Source organism: Liolophura sinensis, chromosome 2, assembly GCF_032854445.1.
Source record: "Liolophura sinensis isolate JHLJ2023 chromosome 2, CUHK_Ljap_v2, whole genome shotgun sequence".
In the NCBI taxonomy this organism is placed as follows: domain Eukaryota; kingdom Metazoa; phylum Mollusca; class Polyplacophora; order Chitonida; family Chitonidae; genus Liolophura; species Liolophura sinensis.
In genome coordinates, this window is record NC_088296.1 from 15,792,866 (window position 1) to 15,814,574 (window position 21,709).

The following is a 21,709-nucleotide window of genomic DNA, read 5'->3' on the forward strand; positions in this document are numbered from 1 at the left end:
TCCGAATCTGCTTTCGGGTTTTGCCTATCTTTGTAACCTTTTCAGGCATGGCCAAAAACTTTTTCAGTTAGGTATTTTGGCATGGTTTGTAACTGGAGAACTATGAAAGCTACAAATTTGAGACTTGCGCCAAATTGTAGCCCAAGACATGTAATTTCTGATGCATGCCAAGGGATTTGCGCTACGGTCTATAGTTTTCTCGCAAGAAATATTAAAAGAACACCACCCTACTTCAGAAATAGAAATGTAAAACTGTACATTTAACATAGACTTTGCAGGTATCTGTGTATTACTGTAATTGTGCTTCAGGTAACCTACCCCCGTAGGTCGGCCGCCTGTCACTCAAACCGAGATATGAACAACTCTCCCTCCTCTCCACAACTATCAACGAACAATTTTCAATGTTTGCACATAAATTCAGCCCCGCTCGCAAAGCACCATGGGTAATTCTCGACAATTCCTACGGCATTCTCCCGTACCCCCGTGCTATCAAGAATATAAGTCCAAACAAATACGTAAAGACGGGCTTTGGGATGCCGCATGGAGATTTAACTACCTTACTAAAGCGTATGTCATGGCTTTGGGCTGAAGATCCTTTTATTTTAAAACACACACACACACACACACACACACACACAACACCGCTTATTCCTTCCACCTATTTAGACCAAAATTCCATATCATTTATAGTCACCTAACATTTCCTGTCACCTACATTCACACTCTGTCCTCGCCGCTCTCAAAACTCAATTGAGCTAAGGCAAACCAGATGGGATAATAGTGTAGGGTGACTGCACACGATGTGTCGAGCAACGTGAAATGTACATACTTAACCAGGTGATCGCCAAGGCCTAACCCGATCAAGACGTCGTGGTGGTTTTCAGCACTTGATGCACTGTATATGATATCTGGTAGTGTGGAGTTTTCATTTTTGTCATGCTTTTTCTCCATGTTCCTTTTTTGTAAATGCTGTTACAGTTTGTACATGCAGGTTGAATGTGTTGCATTTTCCATAGTCTATGTACTTCGGCAGTTGAATAAAGCTCTTCGTCGTTATGTGTGTAAGCGACTGTTGGTAAACAGATGTTTTCCAAAGCTTAATTTTTCCGATCATGGCAAATCAGTTCAGTGCATTACTTCGATAGTGCTTCCTTATTTCACATCCAATTGGGCCTTGCTACTTGGCCCCCGGTATCGCTGTAAGGAATGTAACAGCTTTAGTTTATTTATTTGATTGGTATTTTATGCCGTACTCAGGAATATTTCACTTATACGACGACGGCCAGCATTATGGTGGGAGGAAAGCGGGCAGAGACCTGGGGAAACCCATGACGATCAGCAGGCTGCTGCAGACCTTCTCACGTACAGCCGGAGAGCAGGCAGTGGACTTGAACTCATAGCGACCGGATTGGTAGAGGGCTCCTGGGTCATTGCACGTGCTGGCGTGTGTAGAGCTAAAGAACACCTTAACTATTTTCCATACATGCGTTGCCATCGAAAGTAAATCGAGGAGTAAACCTAAACAGGCTTACTCCTCCAGGTGAACATAATCAAGCTCCGTGAGTATCTTTATTTGAATAAAGATAAATTAAATGGGGATCAAGCCGGTTACCATATATGGCCTTCTTTCGGCCATTTGTACACACCAAAGAAAACCACCCGCCAACCGCTTTGTCTTGTTCTTGGAAACAGCGTTGTTGTCAGCGTGGAAACTAGAAAAGCAAAATTTGATGAATGGGCGCTCTGTGTAAAGGGTATTCAGTTTGACGTTTAAAAAGATTAAATCAATCAATCGATCAATCGGTCAATAAAAATTAGTAATCACATGTTATGACTGGGTGACTTTATCCTGCTACCGTACTTGAACAAAGAAGCTTTCGCAACAGGTTTTTCCAGCTTCCATACTTGTACAGGAGGGAGGTCGCTGACCGTGGAGAAAGAAGAACGAGTAAAAGAAAATGTTCAGTGTTACATACACCTCGGGGTTTAAGACTTTGGCGGTTATACCATGCGTGACTGACTTTGAATTAAGGGCATACCGTGTGAAATACTATCGTCCCATTATCCCCCCTCCCGTCCGTCAACCCTACCCAATAACCTATTTAAGACTCCCCCCCACCCTCCAAGATATTCTATCTGCCACGTAAAATGCATTCCCAGAGCGTGACCGACTCTCCTTAAACTTCTTCTTCTGTTGCACTCGGTGCTTTGAATTACTTTATTTGACCCAGAATTGTGTCCAAGACGGTGTTTTTCATTTCGGCGGATTCTAAGATTTCTGGATTGACCCTGAAGTAGCACACAAGCACCACAAGTTCTCCTGAACTAAACATGCCATCATGACTCGGCCTTTTTTTTTTGGATTATACCCTGCTACAAAACATGCAGTTAAGGGGCAGCATCTGAAGTAATATCTCATGACCTTTACTTGCTTCTTAAAATGCATTTTGCTGGGAGACTTATTATTACCAGTGCCGTATGTGTCTTCTCCAGGGCAGAATATAATTTAGGCCCTCTTTAAACTGATGGCCGTGTCGCTCTGCTGTCAATCTGCCTTTGACCAAAGAAGAGTACTTTAGATCAACTCCAGCTCTCGCTCATTTTTAGTCAGAGCGTTTTTCCTGGTATCTGTCGAAGTGGGGTGGTTTGCTCTGGGGTCCTGTCCGGTTTCCTCAGTCGATTCTCCAAGGTAGTCAGTTTATTACTTTCATCAGTTTATTTGCTTTCATCACTGACGTTTGCCACCGTGTGACGAACACACCACTCACCCCCCCCCCCCCCCCGCTCCAACGCCACCCCAAACAATTTGCCCCCAGCCCCAAACATTACACCTGACAAGTAATGGGATACCTTTTATCATGCAATGGGGATTCGGGTCGAAGTCGCATTAACCACTGGTACCCTGTTGTACATTGCAACCGATGATGTGAAGTGTGCAAATGTATAGACAACAGACTTTCTGTTAACAGATGCAATTCTTACACGCCACGGATGACGGCATATATTCTTAGTGAAGAGTTGTATAAAGCGATGAGATCCATACACCCGCAGCCAAACGTATACAGGTGACTTAAAGGGTTGAAATAACTTCTCTCGGGTCATATTCCCTCGTGAGTAATTTGTCGGGTGGACTTTACTAGATAGAGCGGCGCATTTGTGGTGATGGCGTCAAATAGCTGGACGAAGTTCTGGCCGCAGGTCCTAGAAAAACTTCGAGGAAGTAAAAAGAAGGACTGGAAAGAAAGACACATGATGTCTGTGTATAACATATCAGGTAAGGACAGCATGCATTCCCATGGTTTACATCTAAATCGGTGAAATATTGTTGAAAGCGACGTTAAAACTTTCACGCACTCATCTAAATCGGTGAGTTTGTGCACGTTTGTAACTTACAGCATATCAGTTATCTCAGAAGCGGACAAGTTAACAATTTTCTTTAATAAGTTGGATGGCGCCCCAATCATGTATAATGTATACCGTTTTGTTATATCAATAACCGAAGTGTATGGGTGCGAAAATCTGCGATTGCCGTCGACTACATACATCTTATTAGTTAGTTGTATTGAAGAGAATCTGAAAGTCATTCTGTATCATGTGACCTGTCAAAAGTGTTAGGGAACTATTTTGGATCACATTCACTATAACATGGGCGTCTGAAAAAAGTGTCACAAAAAGTTGTTTAGAATAATCGAATGGTGAACAAACTTGATGTGCTCAAGGTTTGTGAACTTCAAAAGTTCCTTGAGGAAAAAAAGTGTCATTGGTGCTTGTTTTTTTGTTCAAAAATCACATGGCACAGTGAGACTGTAACGACAATAGACTTCCAGCTCGAAACTCCCCTACTCCGACGTAATAAAGGGAAGAATTGATGAGTCTACAGCTTTAGGTCGTCTTGATAGAGGCCGGGAGGAGTTCTATGAGTTCCCCATTGTAGCTGTGTTTGAATGTTTGAAATCTTAAGATTAACATGGGCCCTGCAGAACAACGCTGTAGGCGAACGAGCAACCCTAGGCCTTTCAGGTATAACATTATAACTTTCTAAGTGGGAGTAACTTATAAAATCGACCCATTTTACGAAAGATAGGTTTAACGTCTGCACGTGAACTGGAGACCACATGGTCTGGTGTCATGTTATATACTGGAACGCTGCATCCAGTTTTACGGTACTTCTTAAAGGATACTTGAAACGATTTTTTAAATTTCTTAATGTGCAGATTATGATGTGTAATAAAATGTAACAGTACAGACAAATTTTTGGCCTTGCTTTGGCTTTCGCTTTGGGGGGTGGTGGTGGGGCTCAAAAATGGCTTGAATGTACAGTTTTCTTAAAGCCCCAGCGGTCAGTCCGGTAAATAAGTAGCTTGTAGCTGTGGTGTCAACGATGATTCTTGTTTAAAGAGAAATCTGTGGGAGACAGAACGGATGGGGGCGGGTGGGTGTGGAACAGACCGATTAGGGGCGGGTGTAGGGGCACGGAGGTGGGGCTAAGTGGGTCTGAAGAAACGATGCGGTATTAGATCTCACCTTGCCCACACTGTATATGTACCTGTAGGGCTAGCAGCCCTAAACCAAGACCAAGGTAAATTCCCACACCATGGGAGGCCTGTCATTCAACAAGCAACGGTTTAATTTTGAACCAAAAAAATCAGCCATTTATTGGAGGAGTTTGACAGTGACAGCTCAGATTATTCTGATCAGGTTATTTGTGGAAAACTTGGATCGCTTCATTGTCTTTGCCCATTCTTGTAGAAATGTCACATTAAGAAGGAATCGGAAGAGGCGGATGTCCCAAACCGTACCATTCTTTTTGGAACAACTAAAATGGCACAAGAAACCATCTCTGAACTTAGGGGAATGTCTATTAATAAATACATAGTGCGCTTGAGGAAATCTCAACGAAAAACAAAATGACCTCGACCGATCAGTTAAATGTACCCGGGCTCGTGACTATAGCGACTAAGGTTTACGGGGCTCCCGGTACTTCGGGGGGTGGGGGGGGGGGGGGGTGCACGGAGCTCCGAGCAAGATCAACGTTGACGGAAAATATGCACAATATAGAGGGGGTAATTAACAAGTTTAAAAATATTCCGAAATTTTTTAACAAAGATTTTTTAGACTTCCTTTTCATGTATCCTTGAGGCTCAATGAATTTCTCAAGTCGGAGGTTTTTGCCTAAGTCCTACATGGAGTGTTTCACGAAAAAACTTAAGTCAAATACTACATAAATATAGTATTATTTTGCTTAAGCCAAACACACCTGCTTAAGCCAAACAACTTATGTTTCGTGAAAACGGGCCATACGTCGCTGTTAACCCTTTTAAAGGTGATCAGAGAATTTGGGATACTGCGTGTTTCCAGAACAGCTGATTGTCCATCACGCCGTGATGTGCCATGCGCATGCGCAATGCAGCGACGTCCAGTTACTGTACACTACTGAAATGATAGTTTTCGTTTATTTACTTTATTTATTTATTTTATTCAATTACATTTGATTTATTTAATATTTTTTTTTCAAAATTAACCTGTCGCAAACGCTTCCCTGGTTCTGCAGACAATCCAGTTAAATGTGTAATACCTATATTATATAACACATAGGAGTCATTTACGACAATACTTGTAGTGGTTCTTATTTATTTATGTCATTGGCGTACAGGAATTCAACTGACACTCTTGCAAGCAATAACGATATGCTCCCTACGTAACGTCCATAGCATCATGTAGTAAAGATATGTTAAAATGGCTTTATTTTTTTAAGTTTCCTCCGGGCAGCCTTCGGTTTCCTCCCTCCATAATGATGCCCGCCATCGTATAAGTGAAATATTCTTGAGAACGGCGTAATACTCCAATGAAATAAATACATAAATAAATAAAATTCCTTGAACAGATGCAGTATGTAAAAACACACATAAATAAATAGTTTAAAAAAATAATAAATCGAGGTTTCATTTGAACACACTGAAAACAATTTTCTAGATTAGCCATTAATCACTGCAAGCAATAAAAGGCTGTTTGTTGCCCATAGCCTCACCACACCATTCCGAGACAACCGCTTCAATACTTCTTACAGCGCATGCGTCGTTCTCTACCTTCAGCATACTTCATTGCCACCACTGAAGTCATGTTTGACCCTTCGGCTCTGAACACTGCACACGGGTCCGTTTTCATCAAGCAACTTAATACTTCAGTCATAAATTACAAGTGCAAGCCAAACTCAAAACAGAAAAAAAAAACTGAAACTGTGGTGGGTGCAATGTCGTGCAACAAAGAACCAGTGTACAAATTTTAAGCTTCCTTAAGCAAACAATTTAATTGTAGCTGGGTTTTTAATTTTGGAATTAAGCTTCAGACATTTGATAAGTATTGTTCCTGGGCTTGTTTATAGGCGCGCCTAGCGTCATCACTAATATATTGGTGGGACCTCGATGACAATTTGTTTTATTTATTTATTTGATTGGTGTTTTAAGCCGTGCTCAAGAATATTCACTTATACGACGGCGGCCAGCATTATGGTGGGAGGAAACCGGACAGAGCCCGGGGAAACCCACGGCCATCCACAGGATGCTGGCAGACCTTCCCACTTACGGCCGGAGAGGAAACTCTTGTACTCTCTCTTGTACTCTTCCGTTTGCACAGTCAAACGTTCCTTAAAGACCACCTGTCTTCCACTAATATGGAGTGCCTGTCTGTGCGTCGCACGTACGAAAATTCGTTAGAAATTTGCCAAAGGTCGATGGTTTTATGCGTTGTGCAAATCAATTACACACCATAAATAAAACCGTGAGAACAAATCAGTATTGTAAACGACAAACATCATTATTAAATCAGTAATCAGTGAAAAATCAGTATCATCTTGAACAAGCCTGGCATTTTGTAGAATGATATATGTAAATAACAGTAAATCGACATCACTACATAACAGCTGGCCTATATATCACGTACACCTTATGTATACATCGCTAATTATTCATGCTTGTGTTGTTTACCGATTGTACTCAAAATCCATGGAGCAGAAACTTGAAAGCAAGCAGGACACGTGAAGCTGGCACACATATACTGTGATAACACAAAAGTGAAATCATCCACCCCTAAAGACAACAGGCAAAGCGTAACAGTAGAGAAGAATTAAATGTATATTTCACTAATTTTTACTCGGTCACGCAGTGTGTTTCTTTATTTGATTAGGTCTACATTATTGATATATTTGTTGATGTCTTTATTGATACATCGAAATATTTACTTATTTCTTTTCCCGGCTTCCCACTGCGTTACTCGTACAATAAAAACCGACAACAAAGTTCTCGAATTTCTGCATTTTAAACAACCATGAACCCCGTAGCTGTCTTTCATTAATTATATCCACCAAGCCGCAATCATTATTGACATGTCAAACCTGACTACAAAGTTTTGCACTTTCTTCGTTTTAAGCAATGATGAATGTTGCAGCTGGCTTTTCATTAATCACGATCATCTGTCCCTTAAACACGTAGCTGAAAAACTGGTGTTTACATGACTTTACCAACATGTAACAATTGTATCTATTATAAAAAAAACTAGCAGTTACGCCATGCATAGTTAATGCTTGAAGGTTCCTGGTAATGAGTGAGAGTGAGTGAGTGAGTGAGTTTTTGGGGTTTAACGTCGTGCTCAACAATTTTTCAGTCATATGACGACGGATCAACAATCGTTTCACTATCCCCTTCATTCTTAACGCCAAGCGAGGAAGTTACAACTTCCTCTGTTAAAGTCTTAAATGTTCCCAACAACGAGCCATGCATGAAAAGGCCTGATACGCTCAATTTAATCACTGTTGCTTGTTTGTTCGGATGTTTCTGGGTTTTTTTTTTGTCGAAGACACTAGACACCTCTCCCAGTCACAGTTGTTACGGCCCAAACTGTCTGTATTATAAAGAGACGGTTTGTTCGAAATACACGACAGTTTAGCCGCACAAAAAACTAACCAAAACCAGTAGATTGTATTTTTCAACAATTTATTAGGTTTAACAAGAACAGATAACAAGACTTATACAAATACTAAAGTACTTAATTTTAACAAGAAAGGATAGCAGTATCTATACAAATACTAAAGTACTTACATGTACAACGGTGTCAAGTACAAATGGACGCATATACTCCACAATGCTTAAAAATGCACAGAGGCAATATTCACAAGAGGGAAAATCCACAGTATAACTGAGTGTATGACGAAATATACACAAAATTCCACAGACATGGTCCATGTACTAATAAGCACTGTGTACACAAGAGCACAAATTAAATATATAAGTTCAGACTGAACAAGTACTAGGTGGAGATATGATATAACAAAGCCATAGGCTATAAAGACACCAAAATTCAGCACAAAAGGCCTACTAAAGTAATACACAGCGAAAGCATCCAAACTCTCAATAATTCTCCTTTCTTCCTTTTGACTTGCTTTCATAGGTCTTGTATAGACTGGTGGAAGTTTCTAGAATAAGAAAATTCTTGAAGACTTGTCGTAACAAACAGGCCCCGAACTGAGCGTATTCTGGAACATTCTACGGTAGAGGCAGACAGCAGGCCCCGAGCTCAGCATATGTAAACAGTGGCAAGCTAAATTTAGAAGCTAACGGCAGTTGTTCACATAACACAGTATAGACCTACTGACAAACAGACGTCAGCGCGATAGGATAGGCCTGGCAACAGATGCAGTGTGCGACACCAGACACTGACATCAGACATGCTACCGCACCTAATGTCACTATTTGCCCATTCTGACAGCAGTTCAATCAGCTCTTTTATGTGGAGTTTCAAAGTTTCAATGAGGCAAGTTTTAAAGTGTCTGGCATGCTCCAATTTGGGACTGGGCCTTGTGAGATGCTTTGCAAAATTCGTTAATTAGGGTATGGGAGCAAGCGAGTGTGTGGGTTAAAATCCCAGCCTGGGACAGGGGATTTGTAGATTTTCATATCTCAGTAACTGATCAACGGCTCTTATGTGGCCGTTTTCTCAGTCTAACGGTCGTTGTTTTCCACCAATTGGCGTGCCAACCTGTATGTCACATGTGAGAGACTTCGGAAATTCCATGCAGTTTATTGCAAACTGTTAATCCCCACATTTAAGAATAAAAGTCTTGAGCGTGGCCTTAATGAACAAGTTATAAATCAGTAAACCAACTGCTACTGTGTGTTTTTATGTTAAATGTGATGGCAGTACACAGTTTTGAGTAATTCTAGACCAGTGACAGCTTATATATTACATATATACATTATATATTACAATTAACATCATTGCGTACTTTTTTCACTTAATTCTGCTTAAGCATGATGCTACAGGGGCGTGTAATTTGCTGCTATTTAAGTATTTACATGAAAAATTATAATAAGGATGGTTGTGGCTTTCCGCCGGGCTCTGCCCGATTTCCTTCTACTATAATGCTAGCCGCCGTCGTATAAGTTAAATATTTTTGAGTAGTGCGTAAACCACAAATCAAATAAATAAATAAAGAAATAAATAAATAAGTTAGAATAAAACCCCAACTGAGGGTAGAGTGACAAAGGGCTGTATTTCACATGTTACGTGCGATCATTTGCCAACTATCACACGGTCGTCGCTCCTCTGGTTTTTCTCTTCATGCTATAGCCTTTCATATTGCTGTATTGTTGATGGCCTTCTTGTTTCAGATCAATGTCTTGCTGACGGAACGAAACTGGAGTTCCAGCGATGGGCCTCTGACAATCATCTCAGTTCTGACACAGTGGATACTTTGGCAAACTACCACCTTAATTCGTTGCCTACGATCAGTACCCTTAAGACGGACCTGTAGAAAGCATGGGACTCGCCGACGACCAGTGCGAGAGACTTCGCGATGCACTAAATCAGCTGCACCCGGAGAAAGCCGAAGATGTGTTCCGTATGTCGCAGTTGGAGCGGACAGCTTCCGTACCGTCCGTCAGAGCGTGGTCGTTCTTTGGATACATGAAGCGCCCTGCCAAGAAACCTGCCAAGGACGCCAGTAAAATGTCAGCTAAAAGCACTGGTGACATTCAGGAGAGGTTTTCCGAAAGTCATCTGACTAAAAACCAGACCGTGCGAAGGAAACATATTCGGCAATGGGTCGAAAAGGACGTTGATATTCAGAAGAGCCCCGATGTCCGACGGCGAGGGGCGATGTCCGACACTCGGCGTGGAGTCCCAGGAAATGGTGACGTCCACCAAACCAAATGCTCCCTCAGCGGTCACTTTCAGCAGATGGTCACTGAAACTCGGCACCCATACCAAGACAATAATGACAACGAATACTTTGACAAACATGGTCAATTTGGTAAAGAAGGAACTATGGACAGCGCTGGTAGCCGTCCAGGTACGAAAAGTTCTTTAGAGATGACACACAGCGATCAAATCAAACAACGCACCGGAAGCAACAACGCCAATTCAAAGCTGGTTTACAGAGACGCCGAAAGTCCAGAACTCAAGTTCCAAGTGGACACTAATTCAAATCGTAAGTTCACGATTTACATTTACTTGTAGGCCTATCTTTCACAACAGTGGGGCCTCCGTGGCTCAGTTGGTTAGCACGCTAGCGCAGCGTAATGATCCCGGAGCCTCTCATTAATGCTGGCCACCATCCTATAAGTGAAATGTTTTAGATGACGGCGTAAAACACCAATCAAATAAAAAAATAAATAAATTTAAGCAGAAAACACCATTTCTTACCGACGGGATGGTGGGTTGTATATATACTTTGAAGTATAAGCCGCTAAGTTAATGTAAAGCATTCTAGGATTACCTATAAACTGTAATATTTATATTTATTAATTAAATTGGCTCTTTACGGCACACTCAGGAATATTTCACTTATACGACGGCGGCATTTATGATGGAAGGAAACCTGGCTGAGCCCAGCGCGAAAACCCACGACAATCTGCAGGGTACTGCCAGACCTTTCCATGTTCGCATCTATTTATTTATAATATAGCTTTCATTCTTGACCGTAATGTATATATATATATATATATATATATATATATATATATATATATATATATATATATATATATATATATATATATATACATTATCTAGATATATTCATTATCTAGATATACATATATTATCTATATATCTATATATATATATATATTAATTTTGTTCATGAATAGGCCTATTGTATGATCAGTTTGCTCATGGTCCATGTATCATGGAATTGTCTACTTAGCTATAAGAGTTCGAGAAGAATTGATTAAACTATTTCAGAAGGCCAGGGATATATTGCAGATAGCAAGACTTAAGTGCGGAGCGGAGCAGCGGGTGGGGGTAGTGGTAAAAAATGATAGTAAAACCACCTGAAAAAAACCCCAAAAAAACAAACAAACAAACAAACACCCAGTGAAAATGGACTGTTGGACTGTCCCGGACTTTTTCAACCAAATAAAACACATATTAAGCGGCAACACAACATTTTGAGTAATTCTAAACCAGTGAGGACTAGTAAATTGCAATTAACACCACTGCATCTTTAAAAACAAACTCTAATTAAGCCATGGTGTTAGAAGGCGGGTAATATGCGACTATGTAGCGTTTACAACATGATTTATAGCATAAAACCATAACTGAGGTAAACTGACAAGAGGCCGTTTTTCACCGATTACGTGTGACCCTTTACCAGCTACCACACTGTCGTCGCTGCTCTGGTGTCACTTTTTATGTTGTAAGTCGTTTATTTTTTTGGAGGTTAGCTCCTGACAAACCTCCTTCCAGAAAAATTGATTTGAAATGCGAATATGGATATTTTGCCAAAATCTCCGTTATAGCCTCTCTTTGGTGAGCTTACTTCACGTGAACTGTGTCAGTTATAATTCTAGTTATATAATGGTATAGATTTAGGTTTTTAAACTGTTTTCTTCTGCTTTCTTTCTGAATTTCCAGGATTATCAGCTTCATTTGAAAACAAAGAAGGCATGAGAGCTCATAATTCTTTAGTAGACGACGTCATGTGTTTTGAAATGGGCGACATCGAACATCTTCTCGAGTTAATGGTGGAAAAGAAAATTATGAACACTGAAATTCAAAAGAGTACTTTGTCCGAAACCAGTGACCAAAACGTTAAACGGCGCGTGCAGGCGCTCTTGAAAATGACTGATCAAACTGACATAAGAAACCTGGAAAGGCGTCATAGATTACGTCACAGATTACGTCGTCACGCAGAAAATGAGGGTAATGACGTCACGTCGGACAACTGGCAACTTGAAGTGCCATGCAAAAAACAAGTGACATTTGATCTAACTGAGGGTAGGCCTAAGTCGAATACTTCCATGTTACCGCATCCAGCCGAGAACCCCGCTCACGATATTCCATTAGCACACACGAATGGTATCAGCAATTCGAATTTTTGTATCGATGCTGAGATTTTCATTGTCAACAATTCTGATTGCGGGGGTCAAGTGAATCCGTTTTTCGAATATTCTGATGGCAGGGACGAACGCCCTAATGCTGTTCTGCAAACCTTCGGACATAAAGGACGTGACTATGGCAAGCTTCAAGACGCTTCCTCTGTCGTCTGCACAGCCTCTGGTGACGTCATAGTTACCGACTTTATCAATGGGAAAGTTCAGGTATTCGATTGCGCCGGGAAACCTTCTAGAGAGATAAGAATAAAAGCAGGACGTGGGCCGTGGAACATTACAATGTCTCCCTACGGGTGGATCGCCGTCACCTACAGGGGCTCGAAAAAACTAACCGTGATATCACACGACGGCGAGGAAATGTTTTCTGCTGGAGGTGACATGTTTGAAAGTCCTGCTGGTTTGGCGGTTGACCTGGAAGGACGTTTTATTGTCACAGACTCGGTCACAAATAAGATTTACAGGGTATGGTGTGATCACGCGCTGGTGCATACCGAATGTCTGCATTTGAAAGATGTCCAACTGAAACAAGCTCGGTATGTGACAGTTTCCCCAACGGGAAACATTATCGTTTCCGACACTGGAAACCACTGTGTCAAAATACTCACACCCGATGGCCACTTGAAGCGTTCAATTGGACAATATGGCCGACTCCCCGGGGACTTCCGGTCCCCATACGCTGTCTGCTGCGATCATCATGGCAACATTATTGTGGCTGATCACTATAACAACCGCGTGACGATGTTCAACTCAAGTGGGGTCTTCTTACGTCATCTGTTGTCTGAGGGGCATGGATTAAATCGACCCCAAGGACTACACATTTCAGTGGACGGCAAGTTATACGTTACGCATGGCAAAATGAAAGCCAGCGAGGTTCTTGTGTTTGATCTGACGGAAGGAGAGGAAGGAGGTCGACGTTGTAAATAGTTAACGATTTGAATCGTTGGAATAAACCTAATAAACTATGTCTATAAATGGTGCCGAGTCCATGGTAAAACCGTGCAGGTATAAATTGACGTAAATTATATCCCACTGGTTAACCATGGCCAGACAGGTGATGTTCTATAAACACCGTGCTTAAGTCTTATTTTTCGTATAACACTGATAACGTTACGAATAAAGGCTACTTATCTTACCATGGTTACAACAGTCCTTGTTTGGATCTCTTGCAGTACTCAAGAGTTTTTCACTTATAAGTCTACGGTCAGGTTTAATGGTGGAGCAAAGCAGTGTAAACCACCGACCCTCTCCACGTACCTGACAAATATCTTGAATGCCGAAACCACGAGAGCTGGATTGGAACACGCGACGTCATTGGTCAATTAGCCGATCAAATGCCACAAGTATAGAGTTAGATCAAATGAGCAAGGCACTGTTATTAAATATAATGCCATTTTGGCCAATATGGAGAGACGGTTCAGGACTTCTGACTATCTGTTCCATGGTTGTCATAGCTGTATGTAGTTCCTCTTTAAACGGGTTAGGGGCGATATCAGAATCCATGTTTATAACATATCTATGATAAGGGAGTTTAGAGTTCGAACTCTTTTGTCGGTAGAGGTATAAAAAAAAGAGTTCTTCTGTATCGTGTGTAAAATGTTGGGCATTTTGTTTTCACATTATTTGTCGACTACCCTGTCTTGCCATGATTTGGGATATACAAATGAGAGCACATTCCTACAGAATGTTTTTAATTTCACGAACGTTTAGCTCCTCAATTTTCTGTACCGTTCGTCTGCTCTAAATAACTTTTGGTGAAACTTTATTTGGCGTCAATGTTATGGTAAATGTAAACAATAGTTAACCTATCATTATCTTGCTGGTAACATGGCACTGTAACAGTAGGATGTATTTTTACCTTCAGCGATAAGAGAGCGAACACAAAACTCGGTCTAAATAATTTTCGGCCTGAAAATTATACACGACTTTTTTGGACTGCTTCTGTCTTACGTTTTATCAGTCTTTATTATTATTTATATAATTATTTCTTACATATATTACTTTGAGAGCTGGTCTTTTAGATTGTTTTCAACATGCCGCGTTTACACGACGATGCGGTTTTTCGTCTCGACAGGTCAACTTCGATAAGTGTAATGAAAATAGAACAGGTCTATTTCATAAGCTGTGTTCAGATTGTGGTATTTGCCAAATACTATAATAGTGGAATTTCGAGTTCGAACTCTTTTGCTGTTAAAGGTAAAAATGGTCTTACTGTATCATGTGACTTGTCAAGGTGTTGGGTAGCATTTGTTGACATTAATATACCGATAACCTGTATCGCCATTTTTAGTCTGCTAGCAACCTGCGGATGGTCGTGGGCTTCCCCCGGGCTCTACCCGGTTTCCTCCCACCATGCTGGCAGCCGTCGTATAAGTGAAAATATTCTTGAGCACTGCGTAAAACACCAATCAAATAAATAAATCAATAAATTAATAAATCAATAAATAAATAAATAAATATTGCCATTTTCTGGGTGGACTACTATCACCGCTTTGCTTGAGGAACACAAAGACCTAATTCCTCAATTTTCTGCGTTGTTCGTTTATTTTAAATACCTTTTTGGGAACACTTTTTTCAGCGCCATTGTTATGGTTAATGCGACCAAGTTTTCACCTGATACAGTGGGACTTTCTTTACCTTTACCGATAAGAGAGTTCTGACTCGAAAGTCCCCTATTGTTTGAAAGCGACTAAATGGGTCTAATGGAACAAAACACGCATATTTCTTCATTATATAGGCCTATGTACTGAAAATTGTCTTTTTTACCATAGGAGAACAATCCTTGAATTTACGATGTGAAATATTTACTAGTTTCAAAGTTTCTGTTTTTTTTTTTCAAGTTTTTTTTTTCAAAGTTTTTTCAAAGTTACAAAGTTTTTGCATTGCTCATCAACGTCATTGTTGCCATTGACACTGTAACATGTAACCAGATAAGGATATTTATTCACGTGAAGTACTTATGCTCCTCAGTGGTTACAAGCCTTTACGTGTTACCAACACACATACACTTTTCTACAGTTGTATAAAGCTGAAACAGAGTAAAATCGGAAATCCTGTCTATAAAACACTGTATAGACTTTGTCCAATAATAAATGCATCCATCACGCACTTGCTAATTTAGTGAAACATGAAGGTCGGGCAGATAAACAGGAAACAAAGGAAACAAAGGAAACAAACAGGATAACATCCCACCTTGGCTAACGACATTGGATACAGTGCACTATTAAGACATCGATTAATCCCATTTAATAACAAACACATGCAGAAGAACAAGTGCTTAAAAGCAAATACATAGTGAGTGGGAGCACATTACGATGGATGAGTTTTTGAAAGCATATTCAATGTTTAACCCTATCAAAAGCTTTGCCGGCGTTTATGAAATATACATAAACACGACTACGATTATTGTATATAAATTTACTACGTGTACTTCCTTCATCAGATATACAACTATATATATGCATCGAAATGCATGTCGTTTGATTCCGTTTAAAACCAAACTGTACGTCTGAACTCCATACAATGGTCGCCAAGAGTCATGTAGTTACGGACAGACGCGGCTTTGCAACATCTCATCTATGTCATTTGACACACTGATACTTAACTAGAAGACTTCCCGAGAGCGCAAACCTCTACCACGTGCAGCAAAATCTACAAACCCACGACTACGCACAAAGGGACATAACTCCTTCGTGCCTTTGTGCCAAATCTCTCAATGGTTTAAAAAATTCCAGTTCCCATTCTAGATCTGTACAAAAATATTATATCATAGTGCTTGTCACAAGGACAGTCTGTGCACACAATATCATTCAAAGCTGTGCATAACCTTTTCTATGAAGTTGTAGGCAAATAAACAGAGACACGTCGGCAAAGACACAACCTCCTTGACAAGGGGTACCTAGGGTTTAGCCTGGGTAAATAGCCATTATGTGGCTATTTACTTTCATCCCAAGGCATTATAGGTATAAAAAAATAAAATAAAGAAATTGTAAATGTTAACGCTTGTAACAGATTCATCATCTTGCTGATGAGATATAGTCGTCTGATTATAGGACCATCCCAAAGTCAGATCAGTTAGCCACTGACTATATACTGGCATGTCGCTATAGCTGCTAAACACACGTTTTTGGCTTTTCTCTAAGGAGAATAGGACATGGGGATAAAATACAGACCTATAATAACACAAGAGCTGGACTTGAACTCACGACGACCGCATTGGTGAGAGATTCCTGGGTCCTTACGCTGTGCTAGCGTGCTAACCAACTGAGCCACGGAGGCCCCCGAACTGGTTTAAAACCGGCTTGGCCACATGGTCGTGTGAACGCATGCATTTTTAAAACTGGCTTCGATTTAAATCGGTTCAAATTTGATCCGGTTTAAATTCTGGCCGGGTGAACTGGGTATAAGCCTTTCGTCACACCTGGGATTAAGACAGAAGTCGACCTTAATCCCAGGTTACACCAGTCAGGAGTTGGTCACAAATACTTATCTTACAAAAATCATTTCAAGGCTTTTCATTACGTTCCTACAGCTTAACTGTAACGTTCGATATTTTTTTCAGATTATTGTGACTCTGGAATGCTGTGGGAATAACGTGACGCGTTAACAATGACGCCAGTAGACCATCTGAATGACGTCGCGCGTTAGGCCCTAAACGCGCTGTACATTTACCAGGGACGTTGGCAGAATGTTGTTTTTGCTTCGCCTATCTGTGGTCTGAGGATGTAACTATAACTTGCACCATATGTGTAAGGCCAATCCGGAAAGCATCCATTGGGTTTATACAGCGGTGGTGAAACAACGGATCGGAGGGAGTACGATTTTTCCGCACATATGGGACCATTAGTCGACGCAGAGATTCCTGTGCAGTCCATGACGTTGATCTCGCGACGCAAGGAGCGCCACATCACGTGGATTTCTGGATCTCGCGACTTTAGGAGCGCTATGTCACGTGATCGACGCTAACCAATCAAACTGTTCTTGCCTTCGAGAATGTGACTATGACGTCAGTGGTTCCTACAGACATTTTACAGTCCAAAGGCAACTATCAAGATGGTCAAACGTACTGTTTATCTGTCCTTAGAAAGACGTCAAGTTTACCAAAGTTTGAGGTGTCTTTCGGCACAAACATTATGTGACAATGTGCAATGTTCAGTGGGAAGCTCTACCGGAAGTAGGGCGAGTGTTTTTCTGCGCTTGGGACCAGCGCATTTGCAGGTAATTCTCCAATTCTCTTTGCTAGGCTTTTCTACATAAGCATAATGTAAATTTTGTAACTTTAGAATTACGCTGTCTTACATAAACACTGAATTTGTATTGCTAAATTTAACCTCTTGGGAAGGGCAATAAGAGGGGATAAAAGCATTTACAATGTTCAGATAATACTAGCTAAAGAATTAGAAGTTTCACACCATACAAAATGCTTAGAAATGTTATAATCTGACATTCTCATCTTGTGTCAGATCAACACTGTTGGGCGTTGTTTTCAGCAGTATAATTGTTAAACATCTCGTAATCTAACATTACGCTACAGCTTTCAAACAAACATTACACGGCCTAACATTCCTGGTATTAACGTTATGTTCACTGAACTACCACGACAACCAGTACTGTCGTCATGGTAGTTGCGAGCTCATAACGTTAAGAGAGCTTGATGTAACTGGGCCCTGGCACTCAGGTTTTACAGCGTTTAACATGCTGCATCATTTGAACACAGCAAATCAGCGTTCATTTTGTTTTTTGACTGACAGTAAGTGATAGAAACAACATGGAAGTGAAAGAAGAAATGTCACGATATTAGCCACATGTTTACTCAATGAAAGATATGCAAATATATGGTGTCAATAATTATTATATTTGCGTACCCTATCACTGAGTCACCATGTAACGAATTTATCCCGCAAAGGCCCATTAATTCAGTGCAGAAGACCGATGTATAGGTGAATCGCTTCAGCGATGTGACCGAAACGAAGGGAGATAACCAACTCAACAGACACATTTGACGTCGTCTGCATGATTCGAGAATATATCTGTACCTGTAATTACGTACATTATACAGTGCATGTGTATAATTATACCAGAGATATATGCTTCAGTGTGGATGTAAACGTGGCGTGTGACCGAATTCATTGTTTCAGAAATTACAAATCAAGACAACTGCTCACTGTCCTGGAACTGGTTCTGTGTCTGTATCACACCGTGACGTAGGCCTATTTGAGCATTTGTCTGACCTCTCTACATCTCAGGTAAGTCCAATCATAAAGCACCCCACACCCGACACCCACCTCCGTCCCCGCCCGCCTTGCCATCTTCCTCTAACGTACACACCTCATAGTTAAAGCTACACAGTCACATTATCCTTTATCCAGCTTATGTCAAGCACATTTGCGCCATACAGGTTCATTAATTATTCAATATATTATGAATGTATATTATATCAAATCGCAATAAAAATCCGTGTAATGTAGTCTTCACATTAGGTCACATCGCACGTGACTAGAAATGTCTCCGGCCTCTTGAGCATGTTGGTTTAGATAGCAATTTTCTTCGTATCATCTACTGGTACCCAAGCTTATTTCTGCGACTTTCTCTGGACATTGTCTGATTTTCCTAAAAATAAACCTGGTAATAATCTCAACGATACAAAAAATATTTGTAAATATTATTACCATATTATACTATTTATCAGACCTCTCTTTCATCTCGATTACCTTTTCTCAGTGGCTGTAAGAATAAATATTCATAACTTTCAATTTTCTTAATTCACTTTGAGGGGAAAAAAAATTACATCTGATTGTAATTTCTTGAAGGATTCTTGCTATTAAACGTGTCCAAAACAGAATTCAAGGATTTAACTCCCATAATAATCATAATTTATGATTTATTTCCAGGATAAACCATCCCGATCGAGACCTGTGACATTTGGCACTCCCGCTTTCCCACATGGACGATTTGCCCGGCACCAAAACAAAACGATTTCTCAACTGGTGGCTCCAGAGCGCTCTGATCAGGAACGTTCTAACGTTGTTGAATATCTCCGACAGAAAATAGACAGCCTGAGGAAAATGAAAGAAGAAAGATTAAATCTTCCCAGGCATATCAGCTCCATGATCAAGTCCACAGAGTCTTGCCAGACTGCAGAAGACGTCTCAAGGATTCGATCTGCTCTCAGGCGAATGTTGGTCAAATCTACAGAGACGATCGGGCAATCTCTAGCGGAAACCACTGATGCGGCTGCTTGCGAGCCGAGTAACGCATCTCCGGAGAAGCTAGTTCGGACAAACTGGAAAGGTGAAGAGCCTGTGTACCCTGCACTCAGGCTGTCGTCCGGCGTCCATCTCTCCAGCGGCAGTCCACACTGGCAAGCCAAGTCAGCTTTACGCCACGAGGAATTTCGACGAGCACAGAAATGGAACCTTCTTCTGAAGAGGCGGGGAATTCGTCGTTGCCTGGTTACCACATCCCGAAGTGATGAAATCGGAATGACACGTCGTGAACCAATCATCACCAGAGAGAGCTTTTCTCGGAAAAGACAAGCACCTTGTGTAGATCACCTTGTCACGCTCTCCAAACGTCCCAGGATGACACGTGGAGGAGAACACTGAATTTAAAACTATACATTCCTGTGAATTTTAATTTTCTAGGAGAATGATCTTGACAATGTAATGTTATATTTATTCCTTTTTTTTCTTATTCATATGTACATCTATTTGACCGGTTCATGAAGTTTTGCAGTAACGAATCTAGGCCATCATGTAACTCATGCCATATTTCATATTTTTTATAATAAATTTATGATTTTACACTTTTTTACTCTGTAGTGGACTTGAGTTTTTTTTTCTTTTGATAGAATCCAAAATGTTGTTGATAACCTACGCGAGCGGTAATTTAGGTTTCCAGGTGACTTATTTCTCTCCACTTGAAAGAAAATGCCACAAATAATAATAAAGCTGCTAAAGCCGGTATTGCCGGCCGATGCGGTGTCACTACGGTGTCATCCGGTTACCTTAACGGTGTCCATGTATAGATACATTTAATTTAATGCTTTATTTATTTATAGAGAATTGCTCACAGCCAACAAAATTGAAAACTGCCAAGAGCAAACAGTTTAACATACTTCAAATAAGGCGCATCAAACGCTGTTGTTTGACTGAATACTTGAGCTGTATTTAGGAGGTCTATTTGCACAAAGAACATGGTGCTTGAAGTTTGCATACATTGAGGCATTGTCACCATATGAGTAATTGTATACCTACAGGCTGATAATCTGGTATGTTCTGTTACAGAACTACAGTAGTATTGGACTCTCTTGTTTTCATGATTTTCCATGAATGAAAGTGCTCATCAAATCCAAGAGAGTCAAACATATCCACAACAAAACATATAGAACCACTGGGACCAACAGCAATGTTGCAAATTTTCCCAGTGTTGACCGGCCATTGAGGTCAAATCCTATTACAATGGCTTTGCCACACTTGTAGCCCGTTCCATGAATATTTGTCATTCTGCACACAGCAGCATTAGTCAACATTAGTAAAATTAGATATCTGATCACCACAGTCCACATTATAAGTACTTTGAGAGTAGACACGGACAATTTATCCGGTGTCGAACAGCAAGAGTTTTGGAAACATTGATGAAATTCCTGACAGAACAGCAGCGCGTTTGAAAAAGTGGTGTTTTGCTTCTAAAAGCATGACCCAACGTCTGGTAAGTGGACCTAATTCTTTCATTTCTTGTATGAATAAGCGCATCTTGGGTGTTATACGCACATTCTTAAACTGTCGTCGAAATTCCTTGAATAACAGCAGCAACTGCATTTCCAAGTAACATAGAACATCTTTAACTTTAGGTGCCATGATGAGATCAACAGCATCAATCAAGTGCAGGAGCAGCAGCCAGTGTTCATCTTCTACAGGCACTTGGTCTCCTGTTAAGAGTGGCAAGTTTCTAAGCAGACACAAATACTGAGCAGCTGGAATGGGAATTATTACGTCATCTTTAACTTTGGATATCATAGGCTTGCAATTTTTTAAAAAAGAAATAAATATTACATCACAAGATATAAACAGAGCGTGTACATATATACCATATTGTTTCAGGCCCCTTGAATCATCCTTTAGCTTAGCATCAGTGATAGAAGATGGCTTATTCTTTGCATCCTATGCATTGTAGTCAAAGTTGGCAATTCGATAGCTCAACTGGTCCATCGAGAAAAAGTCGCCTTTTAACAAATTCCTGCAAATATTCGCACAGCTTGAACTTCAGTCATATTGTAATTACTGGTGCTCAGAACTAATAATAATGAAAACAATTAACATTAAAAA

At 40.6% G+C, this 21,709-nt stretch overlaps 1 protein-coding gene across 1 annotated transcript; it reads left to right on the top strand.

Moving 5' to 3' along the window:
- The first annotated feature begins 3,183 nt into the window (after positions 1–3,183).
- Positions 3,184–13,907, top strand: LOC135463113 (uncharacterized). The gene is made up of 3 exons (XM_064740435.1): positions 3,184–3,274; positions 9,663–10,480; positions 11,908–13,907. Exons 2-3 carry the CDS (start codon positions 9,811–9,813, stop codon positions 13,308–13,310), a joined length of 2,073 nt encoding a protein of 690 aa, XP_064596505.1. The 5' UTR covers positions 3,184–3,274; positions 9,663–9,810; the 3' UTR covers positions 13,311–13,907.
- Positions 13,908–21,709: the final 7,802 nt, after the last annotated feature.